Source organism: Sus scrofa, chromosome 5, assembly GCF_054392235.1.
Source record: "Sus scrofa isolate SSC_HxYL_T2T_F1_AM1 chromosome 5, Sscrofa_HxYL_maternal_Yorkshire_Landrace_v2.0, whole genome shotgun sequence".
In the NCBI taxonomy this organism is placed as follows: Eukaryota; Metazoa; Chordata; class Mammalia; order Artiodactyla; family Suidae; genus Sus; species Sus scrofa.
The window spans coordinates 108,046,686-108,066,724 of NC_139387.1; the positions used below are offsets into that span (position 1 = coordinate 108,046,686).

General features: G+C 34.7%; 1 protein-coding gene and 1 long non-coding RNA gene across 7 annotated transcripts in view; one reads left to right on the forward strand and one right to left on the reverse strand.

Annotated features, from left to right (window-relative positions):
• Positions 1-20,039, forward strand: part of LOC110260827 (uncharacterized) — a 63,309-nt gene that overhangs the window by 36,427 nt on the left and 6,843 nt on the right. The gene's annotated exons all lie outside the window — the stretch shown is intronic.
• The window catches only part of PTPRQ (protein tyrosine phosphatase receptor type Q), a 224,236-nt gene that overhangs the window by 14,861 nt on the left and 189,336 nt on the right, over positions 1-20,039 (reverse strand). Inside the window, exons 36-40 of one of the 4 annotated variants that reach the window (XM_084957733.1) lie at positions 15,973-16,017; positions 9,150-9,176; positions 8,415-8,496; positions 5,175-5,265; positions 1,506-1,582 (exon numbers count right to left, since the gene is read on the reverse strand). In XM_084957733.1, the coding sequence (XP_084813859.1) occupies positions 1,506-1,582; positions 5,175-5,265; positions 8,415-8,496; positions 9,150-9,176; positions 15,973-16,017 (322 nt within the window). The remainder of the gene's footprint in view (positions 1-1,505; positions 1,583-5,174; positions 5,266-8,414; positions 8,497-9,149; positions 9,177-15,972; positions 16,018-20,039) is intronic. The other 3 variants (XM_021093069.2, XM_084957734.1, XR_014804594.1) reach the window with 3 other exon arrangements.

Here is a 20,039-nt window from a genome sequence, read left to right on the forward strand (position 1 = left end):
ATAATGGAAATTGGTAAACATAAGCTTTCACTAAAATGTTTAGAAGTACATTTTCAGGGAAATTGTTATTTGATGAATAATAAAATGTGTTATCACGATAGTAAATTTATGTGGTTTTCTTCACTACAGATATAAAGTTTCAACACAAAAATAGGGTGAAATTCAAAGGCTGTCCTAACTCCTACAAACCCCTTGTAAGTCCCCCCTCCCAATTAAGAAATCTTAAATTCTCTCCTTATTCATTCCTTTCATAGTAAGACTCAAAATATCATTGTAATTTTGGAGTAATTTTCAACCAATATAAAATTTAGAATGAATTCTTCCTTCTCCCTTAACAGAGGCTTAGGGAGAATGGGACACAGGACAGGTTGTGTTTGCTTTTGAGGAAAGGATGGAGCATCACATAAACAGAGCTCCAATGGGACCAAATGAAATAGAAGGCCTGAGAAGGGTGAGAAGACTGATGAATAAGAAAAATACAAAACCTATAGGAGTGTAGGCAGAAAAGGAGAGCTTCAAGAATTTGTAGGGGTCACTATCATAAGCATGGTTAACCTTGCTGTATGTCAGAATTGAAGTCAGTGGGTGAAAATACAAAGGAACATACTTGTTTTTAAAAAGTAACTGTATATTGTTCAGAGATAGAATCATCTGCCTTAGGAGGAAATGGGTGAATCAGTGCCGCAAGAGGCTACTATCTAATTATCAGTCATTTTAAATAAAGAATTCCTAGGTGGATGGTTGGGTTAAATAACCACAATAGCAATTTCTATCCTGAGATTTCATGATTGTGTCAACCCAAGCAGAGGTCTGTGTACTTAACAATAGTGGTGAGCACTCAGAGAACAAAAGAGCCATAGAGACGGAGAGGGAGAAGAGAGATCCTTGAAACACTTGGGTTTTATTCAGTTTTCAGTCCAATGCATCAAGCATTTATTATCTGTGATGTGCAACATAGTATACTAGGAATGTCACAGTTCACCCCATGTTGGTTCATTAAAGGTATGTTTATTGAGTAGCTACAATGGAGTGCATATTCTATTAAGCAGCTGAGAATAGAAAGAATACAGCATCATAGCCACCTCAAAGGGCTGAAAATCTAGAAGGGAAGAAGGGCATAATAGGGTTTTTTTTTTTTAATTATATTCACATGATTGTTGGTTCGACTAATTTTTTTTTTTTTTTTTGAAAGAGAGCTTGGCCAACCTCATTGGGGACAGAGAATATACAGACAAAGAGGAAACAGTGGAAAGACCAGGGGACGTGTAGCTTGAAGTTGCACATCTGCCACGTAATAGTGCAATGATTGTTGGGTAAATTGCAGTCTCTGTTAGAAGCCTCCATTTCCCCATCTATAAAATGGGGTACACATTGTTGTAAGGAATTAGCCCATTAAATCCATAAAGGTTGTAATGAATTTCTTGTTTGAAATAGTTGGAAGAGTAATATAATTGCAGCCTTGATGTTTTATAGAAATATGAAATGTATAAAAAATAGAAACTTACAGAAACATAGCTGGCATTAATATAATCTGATCCTGGAATACTAGCATCAGCTATCAGCTTCACTCTGTTATTATTGTCTAGAAGAAAATACAAGAAATTAGTGCTAATCAACTTTTTAAGTTGCTACTACTTTCTTACCTTAAAAGTAATTCAGGGAGTTCCTGTCGTGGCTCAGTGAAAATGAATCTGACTAGTACCCATGAAGATGTGGGTTCGATCCCTGGCCCCGCTCAGTGGGTTAAGGATCCAGCATTGCCGTGAGCTGTGGTGTAGATCACCAGTGTGGCTCAGATCCCGCATTGCTGTGGCTGTGGTGTAGGCTGGCAGCTGTAGCTCTGATTGGATCCCTAGTGTTGGAACTTCCATATGCTGCAGGTGTAGCCTTAAAAAGCAAAAAAAAAAAAAAAAAAAAAAAAAAAAAAAAAAAAAAAAAAAAAGGAATGTAAAGATATTCATGATATAATCTCAAAAATTACAGATGGTTATAAAATTTAAAAGTAGAAATTTCCTCTTATTCCATATGTCCACTACCCCGAGACAATGACTATTAATATGTTCTTGAATTTATTTCCAGAATTTTCTACATGTATTCATATAAAATTAACTGCTAATGGGGTGATATATACTCTATACTGCAAATTTTTCGATTTACCTATGTCTTTGCATATTCACATAAACAATGGTAGCTATCTCATTACTTTAAAAAGCCATATAGTATTTCATTGTTTGAATATAACATACTTACTTGGCTCTTTGGGAAGATTTAAACTCATCTCATTTAAGTTTAATATGCCCGATTATAACTGTCTTAAGTCAACAGCAAACTAAAGTTTTCTTCATGGTGTTAGAACACTTCTGAAGATCATTGTGACCTGTCAGAGATTTAGAAATCTCTTCTGCATGCATCTGCTGTGAATTCTAGAATCTGAAAGCTCTGTAAGCTAATATCTTCTAAAAAGCCCTGTGATATCTGAAATCCTACTTTCTACATTACTCAGAGGACACAGTGAATTTCACAGATCTGGCTCAAGCTAAAATTTAGACTCCATTAAAATGAATTCATTCTCTGTGGGAGAAAAAACCATTTCTTCAGCTTTGTAGCTTCTCTGTAAGCACAATGGGAGAATATATTTGGTGTAAACATTTCATTTGCTTATTCTGTGTGTGGGGGATGGGGGGTGCGAGGAGAAGGGTCTATTTGCCCAGAGAGGTGGATGTGAGTTTACAGCTAGTCTTTGAACTGAGGCTAAGGAAGTGGGCTTGTCATCGCCAGATCACAGACTCTAAGTGCCTGTTACTCAATTTTATTCACCCAGAAAATTAGAAGCTTTTAAAAATAAGCGGTCAATTAATAACAACCCTAAGAGCTAATATTTATTGAGAGCTTCCCATGCTGGTACTGGGCAAAGTGATTTACATGATTGTTTCATCTAACCCTTAACCTGATGGGGCAGACGGCATTAAATAATAATCACCAATCGCTAAGGTAGTTAGTAGGGAAACAGAATTGCAGCCGGGGAAGTTTGGATAGAGCCCGCGCGTTCTGCGTCATTTTACTATATTGCCGGCAGTATGTATGAGTTGAATCAAGAAGTTCTTGAAAAACAAAATTCTTCCTAACAAAATTATTTATTATAAGACCTCCGACTCTTTAAGAGGACTGTTAAGAAAAAGCTTTCCGTAAAAATCCACTAAAAGATATTGGGTGTGGATGTAGCATGTTATTTGAAAAATTACTCTGAAGTTTTCTGTGCTAAAATGAAGAAGAGGGGCAGAAAACAATGGGATGTTATCTATTTGACTCTGAGAAAGGTGAAAAAATGCACCCAGTGCTTACAATATTCCAAAACATCCTTGATTTACGATGTAATTCCATCACTCATTTTTTGTCTTAGCCTCAGAAATCAGGGTAATCTTACCCCCTCAGTTTTCCTAGTTGTTTTAAGGATGTTTATTTAATTCTCTTGACCATTCTTACTCTGTTCTTATGCTATAAGTGCTAGGAAGCTTCTAGCATTGTGTGACTTTTCTTAGGGCTGTTATGTGAACCCAGATAATAATGCAGAGATCTCAATGATAAAAGATCAAAATGTCACATTTAAAAAATGTCTAACATACTAAAGTTTTATATATTTTAAGTCAGATGCTTTTTGTTCTTTGGAAATGAGTTAGATAGATTTGATTTAATATCCAGTGTATAATATACATTACTTTAGCCAAATGTACAGCTGTAAATAAATATTAACTTTTCCATAGTTAGACTATAATATTTGTTTTCATAGAATGTGAAGTAAAGTAAGCATGAAGCAGACAGTCTGAAGGGAATGTAGGTATAGATTAATATAACAACATGAGAACTTCCTTATCTCTTACACTTGGGTACAATCATCTGACCCAGGTTAACCCACTGAAAGGGAAAACAAAATGACTTAAGAAAGGTCCTGCCGCAGAGACGTGGCGATGCAATAGCAACATTCCTTATTTCCTACACTTCCAAGTCTTATTTGTCAACTTTTAAAGTCATTTCCCTATGATTTGTCCCAGAAAGGAGTTTAGGTGATTAAAACTATTTGAATTTTCATGCTTTTCTAATTCTTGGGAATTAACAGATTCTATTAGATTACTACCTCCTAGATCATGTTTCCCTAAATTTGTTCACTTCATGCCTCAGTTATCCTATAGTTCTAGAATAACAGAATAAGGTCCATTTCTTCCTATCCATAGCCTTACAGTTTTTACATCCTGCAATTTTATCCTTCTCTAAGTCCATATCTTTCTAGCCAGAAGGGTTCAATTTTTATGTATATAGAATACCCCCCAAGTACAGTTTCATTGTGAAAAGGCACACACACGCACACACACACATACACACACACACATATATACATATACACACACACATATATACATACTCTGAAATTAGTGTTTTAAAACTAGATTTTGAAACAATATTGACAATATTCTGGAGCATAACAAATATGACTTTAATTTCATAATATAAAAACATTGAATCAGACTACAGTTTATCTATTATTAGCAGAGGAACGTTAGATTTTTTTCACCACACTGCGAATTCTTACAGCACTAATATGTTTTCCTTTTTTCACATCAGTGTTTTTAATAACATGCAAGAATGTAATAACCTTGTAGCATGTAATAAGGTTTCTTATTGAAGTCGTGTTTACTGTAGCATGAGCCAGCCCTGCCTCTTTTGTAACACCAATCCTGGCAATCACGCATTTCCTGTGATCATCAATGAATATTCTGCCATGCGTTTTTTATATTCCGTAAGAAAGCACTGCCATGCTCTTCAGGGAAACCATTGCACAAAGTTACATGTGAACCTTTTCATTTGAGAACCAGGTCTAGGGGAAGATGTTAGAGAGGTTCATGACTTGGGTTAAATTACAAAGCTAGGAAACTATTAGGTCTACAGTTTCCTACACCTGCAGGAATGAAACGTTTGTGGAGAAGCTGAAAACCATGCACATTCGCTTTAGTAAATATTAAAGCAAAATAGATATAATTTCAAAGTTGCTGCCAATAAAATGCATTATCAAAATTCAATTAATATGTAAAATTTATATTTAAGAAAAGAAGGCTAAAATGCATTTTGCACTCATTTGAAACTGTTTCACAGCTAAAACCAGAAACAGTAAATGCACATACATGGTTTTATGTTGGGAAAGCGATTTTTTGCTCTGTTCCAAGGCAGATCGGCATCAGTTGAAGAAAGATCCTGAAGGAATTTCGGTAATTCCTGTGGGTTGAAATCATAGCAAAGTTTAAATTTATTTCAAAGGTAAACAAGAAGTTTCACTTAGTAAAAGAAATTTATTCTTTATTCTAAATCTTTTTTACTTTTAAAATGAAAATATTTCTCGTAACTGTGGAGTAAGTTCAAATGAACAGTGACGAACTTACATGAACTTTCACAGAAACTATCTTGAATAGAACTGGTCCACTGGGCTCCTGCCTTCTCTGGGATAATTTCTTTGTCCTTTGGCAAGCCCGAGGGGTGACAACCATCCTTTTCATACTTTTCTAATGGTTTCATCAAACCCACTGTCATTATTTCATATTTTAATGTCTACCTAGTACGGGAAGGAGTCGGTGATTTATTTTTTGTTTTTTCTCCTCGGGTAGTATGATTTCATGCCTATTAATTGGTATAACATTGGTCAGTTTGAGAAGATGCCAAAGGTCAGTTCCCGTTCTCAGTGGGCATTGTTAAATCGATAGTGGAATGCAGAGGTGTGATTAAGAATTATCAGACACAGATGAAAGGTCAAGGAGCTCTGTTATTGGCATTTTGGTGAAAAATCGTATTATCCATTCATCATTAAGAAAGCCAGTGCAAGAAAATATTTTCATTATTTTGTTGAACTGAACGGTTTACACTTATGAAATTTATCATATTGGAAAAGTCTCAGTTTACCAAATTCCTTAAAAAGTGTTAAAATTGTGGGGTTTTTTTTACAATTTTCAACATTATTATAAATTATTTCTTTTAATTAGATAATTTCCCCTTCTCCCTAAATTTCTTCAAAGAGAAAATCTGGACAGTCTTTGGCATGTATGTGGATGTGTTGGAAGGACAGTGTAAGCATTTGAGTTCTGCTGGGTTGGCACAAAGCCTTAAAAATTTTTTTAACCAAATGAGGAATTCTGGAACAGCTTCCTTGAGTCAAGTTTTGAAAGTATTATGTCAGTGTATTGGTAAGAGACAAATAGAGGGGAAAAGAAAGGTGGAATGGAAATCAACTGAAAAGTGGTACTTGTAGTCTGTAGTTATTTCCCAGGAAATGGTAGTTTCCATTTATAGATTTAAATGACTCTGGCCTTGATAATCAATAATACCCAATTACTAGGTTGATTGTTTGGACAGTAATGTTACACTCCGTGGCCTGAGTGTGCTCAGTTACCAGAGCCCACAGGGCCTCAACCGCCCTTCCTAGTTAGCTCTTTCTCCGACTGATTCCTCTTTTCAGTGGGATTACAGATGAGTGAGACTGTTCTGCATCCTTTTGCTTTTGTCGTCATTCTTTGCAGACTGCTTTTTCCCCTTTCTCTACTCGTTAGACTTCTGCTCTGTCCTAAAGTTCATCTGGCAGGTCACCTTTTTGCAAAGTCTTTTCTGATTGTTAGACAGGGTCGATCCTCCCTTCCCTCTGCCTGTCTCTACTACGATGGAGTGTATTCATGACTTTTTATACAGATCTGGAGTTCCTGTCACCATATGAACTTCTTTATGGTAGAAATCATCATTCTAATAGCAAATACTTATGCAAGCCACTATTCTTAGTGTTATACACATTCAATCAGTTCAGTATTCTCAGCTCCATAAGACACATAAAGCATTTTACAAATGAGGACATTGACGGACAGAGTTTAAGGGATTCGCCCAATGTCACTTAGCTATTAAGTGTTGCATTGATAGAGGTCAATGCCCGTCACATAGTAGGAGCTAATTGATGTTTAAGGTATAAGTGAATATGACCTGAGTTACCAGGTTTATCAAATAGATGCATTAAGCATGCATTTGTTTACTAAAAGTTTTGCTTTAAAAATTAATACAGCACTAGGATTAAGAGCAATTAAAAATGTTCCCTATATACGTATATACATTTACATAATATATACATTTACATAATACTATACACAAAACCTATATTTAAAAACCCAAGTACTTAAAATTGTAATTGTCAAAGACGTTAAACTAGAAACTTTCTCAACATAATGTATGTGGAAATGCTTTTGCTAATAAAACCTTTCATCTACTCAGTCATGTGTAACTGTATTTGCTCCTATTCTAGGGAAACTCCCCTTTTGTTCCTGAAAAATTGAGAGTTCTTAGCATGCTGTATAAATGCTAAGAAGAGTTTTATGGTACCATTGATTTTAAGTCCAGACCAATATTACTTAAGAGGCATAACCAAAAAGCTATAGGAAATACCATTAATCTCACATTTTTGTTATTATTCTCTGAGAGACTGAAATATTACAATCCTGAATTATTCCAGCCACTTGTTTTATTCTTTGTTCACACACTAAAAAGTTCCAAAGAAAAGAGAAATAAAGCTTTTGGTAACATTTAGAAATCTGTTTTGTTTTTATAATACAAAGTAATCTAAGGAATGAGACTTACAAGTCTTAAAATAACTTGGAGATGTAATGCATGCCTTATGTTTTAATGTAGTTTCAATTATATATATATATATATATATATATATATATATAAGGCTAAAGGCAATAAAATTAATCTTAACTTTTAAATAGCGTTAAAATAACATGTTCTTAACTTTATCAATTCTCCATAATGGGATATAGCATATATTCTATGATCACTGAAAAGTAAGACTATCAAACACAGGTATGACTTACCTGTTTTTTTATTTGGGAACAGTTCCAGAAATAATTTAATAACTAATTTACTAGTTTCTGGAGACATCAAGTTCTATTCTCAGGTTCGTCTGTACCACTAACGTAAACTCAGCAGACAAACAGAAAATGGAATCATTTAGTTTCTAAATCTAAAATACTTATTTGACTAGGAAAGCACATTTATAGTATCCCCTACATCTGGCACACACACAGAAACTGGTGAGTCCAGCATCTAGACACATCTGTGTCTGGGCGAGAACACGGAAAGGGATGGGGCCTGGCTGCCGTTGCTGGGAGGTCTGAGGAGAAGCACCTTTTCCTGACACAGCAGGTGAAAAATTCTGTTCAGGTTGCACCAGAGGCAGCCCAGTGTAACGTTACTGTCCAAACAGTCGGCCTGGTAATTGGGTATTGATTATCAAGGCCAGCGTCCTTCACGGCCTTGCGAGCTTAAAATGGACATGAAATGTGACACAGGAGATGACTGGAGGTCTGGCAGTGTTGTGACAACTGCTAGTAACATACCGAAAATTCTTCTTGAAACTTTAGGTTGTTGTTTGTGCAAAGCTCTTCAACGTGTTGCAGGAAGGATTTCTTGCTTATTGGCCTCCAAGCAAAGAAAGGTATGAAATGGAGTCAAGTTAGGTTGAGTTCTCTCCCTTTAACCTGGGCACTGCCTTTCCACCCGATGAATTACCAAACAAGGGACTTTTCAAAAACCCCACGGCCCTTTAAAGCCACTCTGTCCAATTTCAAAATTAGGTTTTCCCCTTTAAGTTCACTTTCTTTGTATTTCATGGTACAGAAAGCCTTCAAGTTTTAAGTACTTTCAATGAATGATTTAACATTTGAATGAAGCAAAGTTTTCAAGCAAATGTAAGGGCATAAAGTTATCATTGAATCCTAAAGCACATAATACCTCTTTGTCATACAGAGAACATTTTATACATTACAAGGTTTTAGAAGATATAAAATATTGCAGTGACCTCATTCTCATAACGACATGGTTTTTAGACCCTAAGGAGTTTAAATATCCCCGTATTACTTCCCAAGCGAAAATACAGACATGCAGGCTTCACCCCAGAGAGAGAAAAAGCATTTCTCCAGTTACCATGCAATTAGTCATGCTTTTATGATTTATATCCCGCTCGGAGGTTTTTCTAACAAACATACAAAAAAGGAATCACACATTAAGATTCATTGAATCAGTGAATCTAGAGTTGATATTCAAAAAGAAGAAAGGATATTTAACAAACTTACTTGATGGATTTTCTATAACTAAGTAACCTGCAACAGAGATTGTGTTAAATGCACTGTGAGTTGAGGGTACAGCTTTTTCTGAAAGAGTTCTAAATTAAAATCAGAAAAACATGATAAATCAGTAAGGTATGACATGCCTTTAATGAATATGTGATCATTATTTTAAATCTGAAATTATATTATTTGGACCCAGATATGGCCAATTAATAATTTAGCATCTCTCTCAAGCTAAGAAGGTGCTCTTTTATACTGTTAGGCATTTGGGCATTACATTAAAAACAGGTTACTTTTTAATATAGTACATAGTACTTATTGGTATAAAAGAGTTAATGCAGATTAAAATTGTTTTGTCCATAAAGAATGCTGAATCAGGAGGGGAGTCTGAAAAAATGACATCATATTGCCTAAGTCTGGTTTCATGAATTTTCATGTATATATAAAACCATAAGAAATCACAATAATTTCAGTTACTTTAGATATAGAACCTTTTGTGACATTGCCAAGGTACTTATACTCTGAAAAAAAAAACTGAAATCATTTTTAACAGCTAAACAAGACGATGCAACACACAAATTCAGAGATGAGCACATCTTTAATAACACATTGTCATGCACAACAAATTAACACCGCAAAAAAACACAAAAGGCACAAAGTATAATGAAATAAAATGAGGAGCATATGCCTTTATTAAAGTTTTAAATTTTAAACATTATGAGGGATGATGTCACTATATTAAGCGAAGAATATTTATAAGAGGATGTGACTTTTGAGATAAAGGACAAATAAAAAATAGATTGAAAATGCGGCATAATAAATACTACGAAAATGGTTACAAATAGGTATGTTCAATGAAGAAAATATGAGTCAGAAGAGTGTATTTTGTTACAATACAGGAATTGGTGAAGAATATAGAGGTGCTAGAACAAGTATTATCAGGAAGAATGACAGAATTTGGTTGATGCTATTAGGTGCTCCCCAAGCAGAAGGAAGTATCTCTCAGCTTCTCAGGGTATAACCTAGCAGAAGAGCCCGTCATCAGACCTGGCATCACAGGGTTAAACAGCACTGTTAGAGCAAAGTCGTGGTGGATGAACTTGTGGTCTTCCATCCACACCCCTGAGTGCATCTAAGCAGGCAAAAGAGAGATCCTGACTCTAATTAGGCGGATATAGAGATGGCTGAATTGGGTATTGACTCAGAAGAACCCTGGGGACAGGAAGACAGAGTTGTATGAATTGGAGACCCTGCAGAGACTTCTGACATAGCAATGCATGCAGTGGCTACTGAGGCAACAGTCAATCCCTGTTGGAAATAATTACCCCTCAGCAAAGACCAGCAAGAAGAGAAGACAGCCATGAGCTAGACCCAATACCCAAGCCCCTTCAAAGGCCTGGTGTCCCAGTGTTCCTATGCAATTATATTCCTCAGAAGTAGGTTAGGTTGGGCAAATCTTAATTAGCTGCGCTTAAGATAGAAATGAATGAGATACTTGAATTAGCAAGATCAAATTCCCTACCACCACACAGAAAGGGAAATGTCTTGAGTTGGGTGATCACTTTTGTAATATGGAATATTGTTCAGTTTGTGACTGGTGAAATTCAGATATTACATCCACTTTCATTGACAGGCTCATGGTCCACCTAATTTAAGGACGGCAGACAGCCACCCTATAGTGGGGAGAGTTTTGTCTCTTTACCCAGACGATCCAAGATAATTTGAGGCAGTACTGGCAAAAATATTTTTACTGGCCTATCTGAAACCTGAAATAGAGCTAGTTTCTAGGCAGCCATCAAGAGTATTGGAAGAATTATGACATTTATGAAATCCTCAAGAAACATTAAACATGAGTAATCATTAAAATATAAATGAGCAAGAAATAGCTAAAAGCATCAGATTACTATTCGCATCCTTATTCTATTTTTATTAATGATCTCTATTCTCATTTAGAAATTACAATTAATTTAATATTTTTCTTTTTTGGCAATTTCTTTTGAGTGAAGAACTCTATAGAAGGTTGCTTTTATTATTTTTATTTTACATCTGAGACATTTCTCTGGAAGTGCTAACTTTAAAACTCTAACTGGCTACCTATTGGACGTGGATGAATATTTTTGAATCATTTTCTTATTATAAAATGCAGTGCCCTTATTGGCCTAAAACACTTTCTCCAGCAATGCAGCTATCTTATCTTGAACAAGTTACTTAATCTTTTTCAGTTCCCAATTTAGAGACTATATGTAAATCAAGCTCATATATGTGAAATGCTAAAAAATGCCCACCCTAGCTTTGGAACAGTACAGAAATGTTAGTTACTATCATCAGTATTATAATTTCTATTTCCAGTTCATTTTGTAAAACTCAAGCTCCTCCTAACAATCTCCTCCACAGTTGATACTTATATAAAGAAGGATTTTTGTTTGTTTCTAAACGAATATTTTACTCAAAACTGGGAAGAATAGATTGTGCTAAATTTAGCAGCAAGATTTCCTATTTTGTTCTCCCTAATCTGAGTCCCAGAATAAAGAGTGATTATAAATGCTTCAAAGCAAATTTTGCTTTTTAGTTCTCAATTCCAATCCTAAATAAATCCCTAATAATAGGCTATAATAATTATTTTTTCATATTATCATGTGAAGGCGTTTCTAATCATACCTGCATTTTCTGTACGTTAGTCCTTATAACTACCCTTCACATGACCCTGTTTGCACTCCAGCTATTTTCTTACTATCAGTTTCTACCATTCCAGGTGTTTTCCCACAAACAGATTCTACTAATTCCTTAATAGCTAATTCAAATATTAATCCTTCCATGAACCTTACTCTGTTCTATTACAGAGAAACTAACTTCTTTCTATGAAACTAAATTTCTATGGACAAAGCACCCTCCACCTTGTATTATAGCATGCTTTCTCTCTCTCTCTCTCTCTCTCTCTCTATATATATATATATATATATACACACACACATGCATTGAGGTTCCTGTTGACTTGAAAGCAGGGACAGGATTGACACTTGGTTTGCTCCAAGTCCCTCATAAACTTACTCATAGCAGACAGTGAATAAATCATTATGAAATACACAACTGTGGACAAATCCAGACTAAGATACATAGTAAGCTAAATGTAAGTACTCTGATAATTATGAGAGAATCTCTGAACTGAATGAATTTTCCACAAAAATATTAAGTCATTGGGAATTCTCAGGAGATCCTCCTCAAAGGTTTAAATAAGTATGATCAATAGATTTATCAGTAAACAGTACACAAGACTAAAAAGCCATATCAGATCCTTTCATAGAAGAAGTTAACAGGTGCTAGATACTCAAGAAATTAGATGTATAAACAATAAAGTCACTCTTATCTACACAAGAAAGAAGAGAGGTTTAAAAAATCTGTTTTGGCTTTATTAATTTTTTGGTATCGATCTTTATCTAAACCTAATCACTATATATAGTCTGTTCTTCACATTTGCGTTTACATGATGTGAGAAACAAGGCTTCTAATAGTCTATTTTTATGTAATTTCCTCTTCTGTGTCTATCTCACAATTATGTGTGAACTGAAATCAAAACACCTATCTGGATACCTTAAATTGAGGTATTTTGGCATAAATTATCTGTTTCAAATAAAAATTTTTTCTTGTTGTCTTGAGTCATCACATCATTGCCTTGATTCTTAGCCTCAGGGTGTATGAGTGTATCTTTATCTTAAGCATTAGCTGTATTCTAAGTTATATTTTTCTTTGAAGTTGTAAAGTTTTATTTGCAAATAGAAAAAAATAAAAATTTGGACAGTTTATGCATGGAATTATAAAAGAAGGTGGGATATAGTATGAGAAAATTCCTTGACTTTTACTGATGAAATTAAATGCATTTTAAAAATGAAGAAATTAAATTCATTTAAGAAAAATAGGTAAGCATTAAAAAACTTAAAGAAATTAATGGACACAAAAATCAATGATGTTATTTCAGAAGGAGTGCTGTTTTCAAATCAAATGATCTGTGGAGACACTCAAAGAGACTCAAATAGAAAACTTATTAACATTAAAAAAACTTAATTGTTACATGGAAATCATTTTAGACTGGTATGGTACTATTCAGTTACAATAGTGAAGGATAGTGTCAGATCCTATTTAGTTCATTAGTATATAAATCAATTTAGAAATTGTCCAGATTTCAGTAAGATAACTTACCACTTTCTAATTTAAAGGCTAAACACTTTTTATTACATGAATCTTAGCTTAAATCCTATGCCCTTTTGTTGAAAAGAGTATTATTTCATGTCTGGGCTCGTTTTTAAAAAGTCTATCAAAAACTTAAATTCCACTCAGATTACTCTTGATATATCTGGCGAAGAACCATTTATTTATGTTGGCAGTGGTGACTGAAGACCATATTGTCACAGAGACTCAGCTTTCCCTCAAGGTCAAGTAGTTGAAGTCTGTAGGGAATTAAAATATAGTCCCAATGGGGAGCCATAGATGATAGCCTATAGATGAGCAGCTTAAATCAGCATTACCAGTGGCATAGGATAAACTGAGAAACTGCTTTCTACTTAACCAGTCAAGTTAGGTCAAAAAGAATGTCAAATTTTATTGCTTTAATATAAATATAGGTAGCATATTTTCTGGTGCATATTAATCTTTCCATTTTTGTAAAATACTGAGTGTGTGTTTTTTAGTTTATATATTTCAAGTTATTAATTATTCCAACATTTACATCTGTTTCTACAATGATACTCTATTACTTACCCATAGCATTTACTGTGATATTTTCAAAGGGGTTTTAATTTTTGTTCTTTTCCTGTCATTTTTGTCATAGGCTTTAAAATAGTATCCTTTCAGATCCTTCTTTATCAAATCACCAATAACTTTTCTGGGGTCCTCAATACAAATGAAAAATATTATCCTAACCAATGGCTAGTACTACATAGCTGACCCTAAAACTTCATTTATAAAGTAAACATGCCACCTGAATAAGTGAGCAATGTAGTATTTTTCTTATTTAATTAGAAAAATAATCAGTTAGTAAGTGACACCTAAGTACTTTCTCCACATGTCTCCTTGTATCCGTAAGGACGAACAGGTTTAAAGTAGCTTAGTTCTTTGAAGGGCAGCTCTTTAAAGGCAATGTCCCTTCCTTTTTTCATCATGGTTATTTCCAGCATCTAGAACAGTACCTGGTACTTGTGGGTGCCCAACTGATAATTCTTTTACTCAAATAAGGCGAAACTGACTTTTAGATACATACAGGAAAGCAACATTCTTGCTGAGCTGGAAGAGCTGAGCTAAGATTCCCAGGGTGGCAGGAGTTGAATTTTCCTTATTACTAAGCCTCTTCACATTAGCACACTTGAAAACAAATTCTTGACAGATTATTTTGTCAAAAGAAGTCCTTACAGCCTGAGCTATTAGCTTGCAAGGCAGGATAACTGCAGAAGCTCCTCTATCAGAGGTTAGAAGGCAACCTGAGAAAACTAAATTTGAAAAAAGACGGCATCTGTTTTAACATGATATTTATGCAGAAGTGTTCTATAAAGATTCTGATTAACCCAAACTATTAGGTTGGGCTCTATCAGAGTAAGAGCTCTGACTGAGCAGGACAGTGTTCACTGATTCTAGCAGAAGAAAATGTGCTGACTGAAGAGAGACAGTAAGGGTTTGATTAAAACTTTTCTTTGAGGTCCTCCTGGAGTACAGGGAAAAAAAGGAAAAGGATTTTGTTTAACAATGATGAGGAAAGACATTGGGCAGAGCTGCTCAGCCAGAGCACTTGTGAGTCTGGAATGCTGAGAGGTCAGCTTTGAGTACTGGTTGGAAATGGGCATATTCTGTGTGATGCCATCACCGAAATCTTTGGCTCAGTAGTATCTTTTGTCTGAATCTGATCAAGCAGGTCCTTCGAGGAAAACACATCTTCCTGAAACTAGTTTAATTCTGTCAGTGGGGACTTGGCAATTAGTTAATAACAAAGTCGTCTATGAGTCTGAAATGCTGCATGTGATTAATGATGCTGAGTACTATGCACTGTCAGTGAGAATGTCAGGAGTCTTGGTCCTCTCCAGCCTTGTGGCTCATGTGGACTGACTCCTCTGTAGTAGATTTGGGACTTTGAAATCAAGTACATTATCATTCTCTGCCTCCATTCGTGTCCTTTACATGAAGAAATTGATTATCTCTTGGGTGCTCAATCAATTCCTGGTTTCCTGCTCATGCTACATTTGGCTATGCTACCTTCAATGTACCCAGCAATTTTTATGCTAGATGGCATTTCTGGCCATTAGGGCAGGTGCCTGAAGGCATGAACTGTTGGCTATCCACTGGTCCGGGCAGAAGGAAAGATCCTACGGAATGTCCCCCTCCATGTATGCCCCAGAGTCAGCAAACAGGAAATACCACTGTTTCGTTCCTTACAGGTTACCATCTATAGCAGTTGAAGTGAATTTGTGTGAAGTGCCAACCCAGACTGCACCCATCAGACAGAGAACGCAGCTCCTCTGTCATCATAATAATAGGACAAGAAGCACCTGAAGAAATCTAGGAAAAAAACTTATTTTACTATCAAAGTTAACATAATAACACAGCAAATTCTTAAGACATGCACATTGTGAGTCAATGTGCATTTTGATACGGTTAATTTTACTGTATCAATAGCATGCAATATTACAGAGCCACTTAGTAAGTAGAGTTTAGAGTATTTGGGGTTTTTTTTTTGGCTTTGGAAAAAAAGCATATTAAACAGCAAAACACTGTTTTTAAACTATAGAGCACACCACCTGAAAAGATTAAAATAGTCACAGCAGAGCTCTGCATCACCACAGCAACTTACTGGATGACAAAAATCTCCTTTCGTCTAAAGAAAAATGAAGAATATCTGGAAGTAAAGAGTCATTATTTATTTAGTATAAAAACATACTGCATTATTTTCGATTTGCTGCTATAAGAACGCAAGTATTTAAATAACTTAAGTTTCATTCGACGGTAGGATATTTCTTGTCCTCAATTCACATTTTGGTAGGACATTTCTTGTCTGGATTCACATATTTTTACCATTGATTGCAAAATGAGGCAGAAGTAAAATTAATGACCAGAATTTGTCAAAGAACTGATGGCAATTAAAATGCTAACAATTTTACAAAGAAATCTCATATATCAGTCCAGTATTATTTATTCTCACAGAACTCACAAGGATTGCACTACTAAAGATTTTCCGGTTTCTGTAAGATTGAACCTACACAAAATGCCCTCATTCCTTTGCCCCACATCATGGGAGATAATTCAAAAGCAGCAGTTCTCCCCTAGAATCACTTTCTGTGTAGAACATGCTACTTGAAGAAGGATAATCATGGGCCCTTGCCTTTTTAAGAGGGTTTCTATTGATCTCATCTAGTATGCTTCCGAGTTAAACACACACACAATTACATGTGGATCTTGATACTTAAGAATCAGAGCAACTTAGGCTGTCATCTTGGTTGCCCTATTTACCAGATGTATGACCTTGGACAGTCAGCTAAATTCCCTAAGCATCTTTTGTTTTTCATCTGTAACATGGGGAGAAGAGTACCTACCAAAAAAGATTGACTGCATTGAGTGAGATCATTACATGCAAAACTTAACAAATAGTACTTGCCCATAAACAGTAGCAATTACTACGTTATCAAACCTTATATATAAAAGCATATTAGGGTCATTTAAAATTTTACAAATATTATAAATAATAACACCAAGTGTATTCTGATTTAGCTTACAAACACATTCATAGCATTCTTTTAAATAGTAAGCTTCCTAAAGACATATATATTTAATATGAATTCAACTTACAAACTTCTAAAGTTGAAGAAAGACACTCTTAAAATAGCCATTCAATTGTTTGCTTTATTTTGTTGTGAATTTTAATTTTTTGTCTCCCCTTAGTAATTTTTATCTTTCCTTTTTTCTTTTTTAAAAGTTTTATTAAGTATAGTTTATTTATAATGTTGTGATAATTTCTGCTGTACAATAGAGTGATTCAGTTATACACACATCCCTTCTTCAGGTTCTTTTCCCACTTAGATTATAGCAGAATATTGGGTAGAATTCCCTGTGCTATACAGCAGGTCCTCGCTGGCTAGTCACTCCATATACCACAGTGAGAATTTTAATTTTATTCGTGATTACTGGATTGGGTCTTGAGTCTCGAAATAATGGGTCATTACGTGCATTCAGCGAAAATAAGCAAGATAACTAATGTGGAATAATGCTATAATTTGAGGGAAAAATAAAGGCCTGGAAAAAACCGAATGTCAAGTAAGAATATTAGTAACATTGATTAATATTATCTTACTATTTATCTAGTCACCAAAATAAACAAAACTTCTAAATTAACTGTAGAAAAGAGACACTGACAAACATTTTTCAGCCAATAGAATCTTTATTTTGTGTAAATTCTGTAAGGTCATTTAATTTTAACTGCTATAACTCTCTTAGGAAGGCAATCTGTGTTAGTTAAATTAGTTAACAGCCATTCACATAACCAGTCAATTAGTTCAGCATTTTTTTGCCCTTTAAAATTATATTTTTTTCTTTTAAACTTCCCTAAGAGTTTAATCTTAGACCTAACGTAAGATCTTTTTTTAGAAATATAGACAGCCTATACAATTTAAATATTGTATTTTTTTCAGCTCATTGGAGATTTTCTTCATTGAAGTGTAGTTGACTTAGCATGTTGTATTAGTTTTATATGTACAGCAGTGACTCTGAACACTTTTTCTCACACACACACACTTTTTCAGAGTCTTTTCCCTTATAGGTTATTACAAAATATTGAGTATCATTCCCTGTGCTATGTCATAGGTCCTTACTGGTTATCTATTTTATATATAGTAGTGTGTATATGTTAATCCCAAACTCCTAATTTATCCTTTCCCCTTCCCTTTCAGCTTTGGTAACAGTAAGTTTGTTTTCCTTGTCTGTGTGTCTATTTGTGCTTCATAAATAAGATGATTTGTATCTTTACTTTTTAGATTCATAAATAAGTGATAGTGTATTAAATTTGTCTTTGATAATTCAGACACTTACTTCACTTAGCTTGATAATCTCTGGGTCCATCCATGTTGCTAAAAATGGCATTATTTTATTCTTTCTTACAGCTGAATAATATTCCATTCATCTTTATCCCTTCATCTGCTGATGGACACTTAGGTTGCTTCCATGTTTTGGCTACTGTAAATCGTGCTGCAGTGAGCATTGGGGTGTGTGTAACTTTTCAAATTACAGTTTTCTCAGGATGTATGCCTCTGAGTAGGATTGCTGGATCACATGGTAACTCAATTTTTAATTTTTTAAGGAGCTTCTATGCTGTTCGCCATAGTAGACGTACCAATTTACATTCCCACCAATAGTGTAGGAAGGTTCCTTTTATTCCACACTCTCTCCAGCTTTTATTATTTGATAATAAATGGTTAGATAGCCATTCTGACCAGTTTGAGATGTTTCTTCGTTGTAGTTTTGACTTCTATTACTCTACTAACTAGCAATGTTGAGTATCTTTTCATGTATCTGTTGGCCATCTGTATGTCTTTGGAGAGGTGTCTGTTTAGGTCTTCTGCCCATTTTTCAGTTGGATTGTTTTGCTTTTTTGATATTGAACTGTATGAGTTTGTATATTTAGTAAATTAACCTGTTGGTCACATTATTTGCAAATATTTCCTCTCATTCTATAGGCTGTCTTTTTGTTTATGGTTTCCTTTGCTGTGCAAAGCTTTTAATTAGTCCCCATTTGTTTATTTTTGTTTGTGTTTCCATTACTCTAGGGAATGAATCCAAAAAGATATTACTGCAGTTTTTGTCAAAGAGTATTCTACCTATGTTTTCCTCTAAGGGTTTTATGGTATCTGGTCTTACATTTAGACAGATCTTTAATCCATTTTGAGTTTATTTTTTACGTGGTGTTAGAGAACATTCGAATTTCATTCTTCCATGTAACTTTCCTTGTTTTCCCAATACCAGTTACTGAAGAGACTATCATTTATTAATTGTATATTCTTGCCTCCTTTATTGTAAATTAATTGACCATAGGTATGTGGATTTATTTCTGGGTTATCTTGTTCCATTGATCTGTATGTCTCTGTGTGCCAGTACCATACTCTCTTGGTTACTGTCGCTTTGTAGTATAGTCTGAAGTTACGGAGCCTGATTCCTCCAGCTTCGTTTTTCTTTCGCAAGATTACTTTGGCTATTTGGGTGTCTTTTGTATTTCCATACCTATTTAAAAATTTTTTGTTCTAGTTCTGTGAGAAATGCCTTTGGTAATTTGATAGCGACTGCATTGAACCTGTAGATTGCCTTGGATAGTATAATCATTTTGACAATATTGACTCTTTCAATCCAAAATTATAGAACACCTTTACATCTGTCTGTGTCATCTTTGATTTTTCATCCATGTCTTACAGTTTTCAGAGTACAGGTCTTTTGCCTCCTTAGGTAGGTTTACTGCTAGTACTTCTTTTCTTTTTGATGCCGTTGTAAAAGAGATTGTTTCATTAATTTCTCTTTCTGATCTTTCATTGTTAGTGTATAGAAGTGCAACAGATTTCTGTGTATTAATTTTGTATCCTGCAACTTTCCCACATTCATTGATGAGCTCTAGTAGTTTTCTGGTAGCATCTTTAGGAATTTCCATGTATAGTATCATGTCATCTGCAAACAGTGATAGTTTTACGTCTTTTCCAATTTTGATTCCTTTTATTTATTTTTCTTCTATGAATGCTGTAGCTAGGACTTCCAAAACTATGTTAAATAAAAGTGGCGAGAGTGGACTTCCTTGTCTTATTCCTGATCTTAGTGGGAATGCTTTCAGCTTTTTACCACAGAGGATGATGTGGCTCTGAGTTTGTTATATATGGCCTTTATTATGTT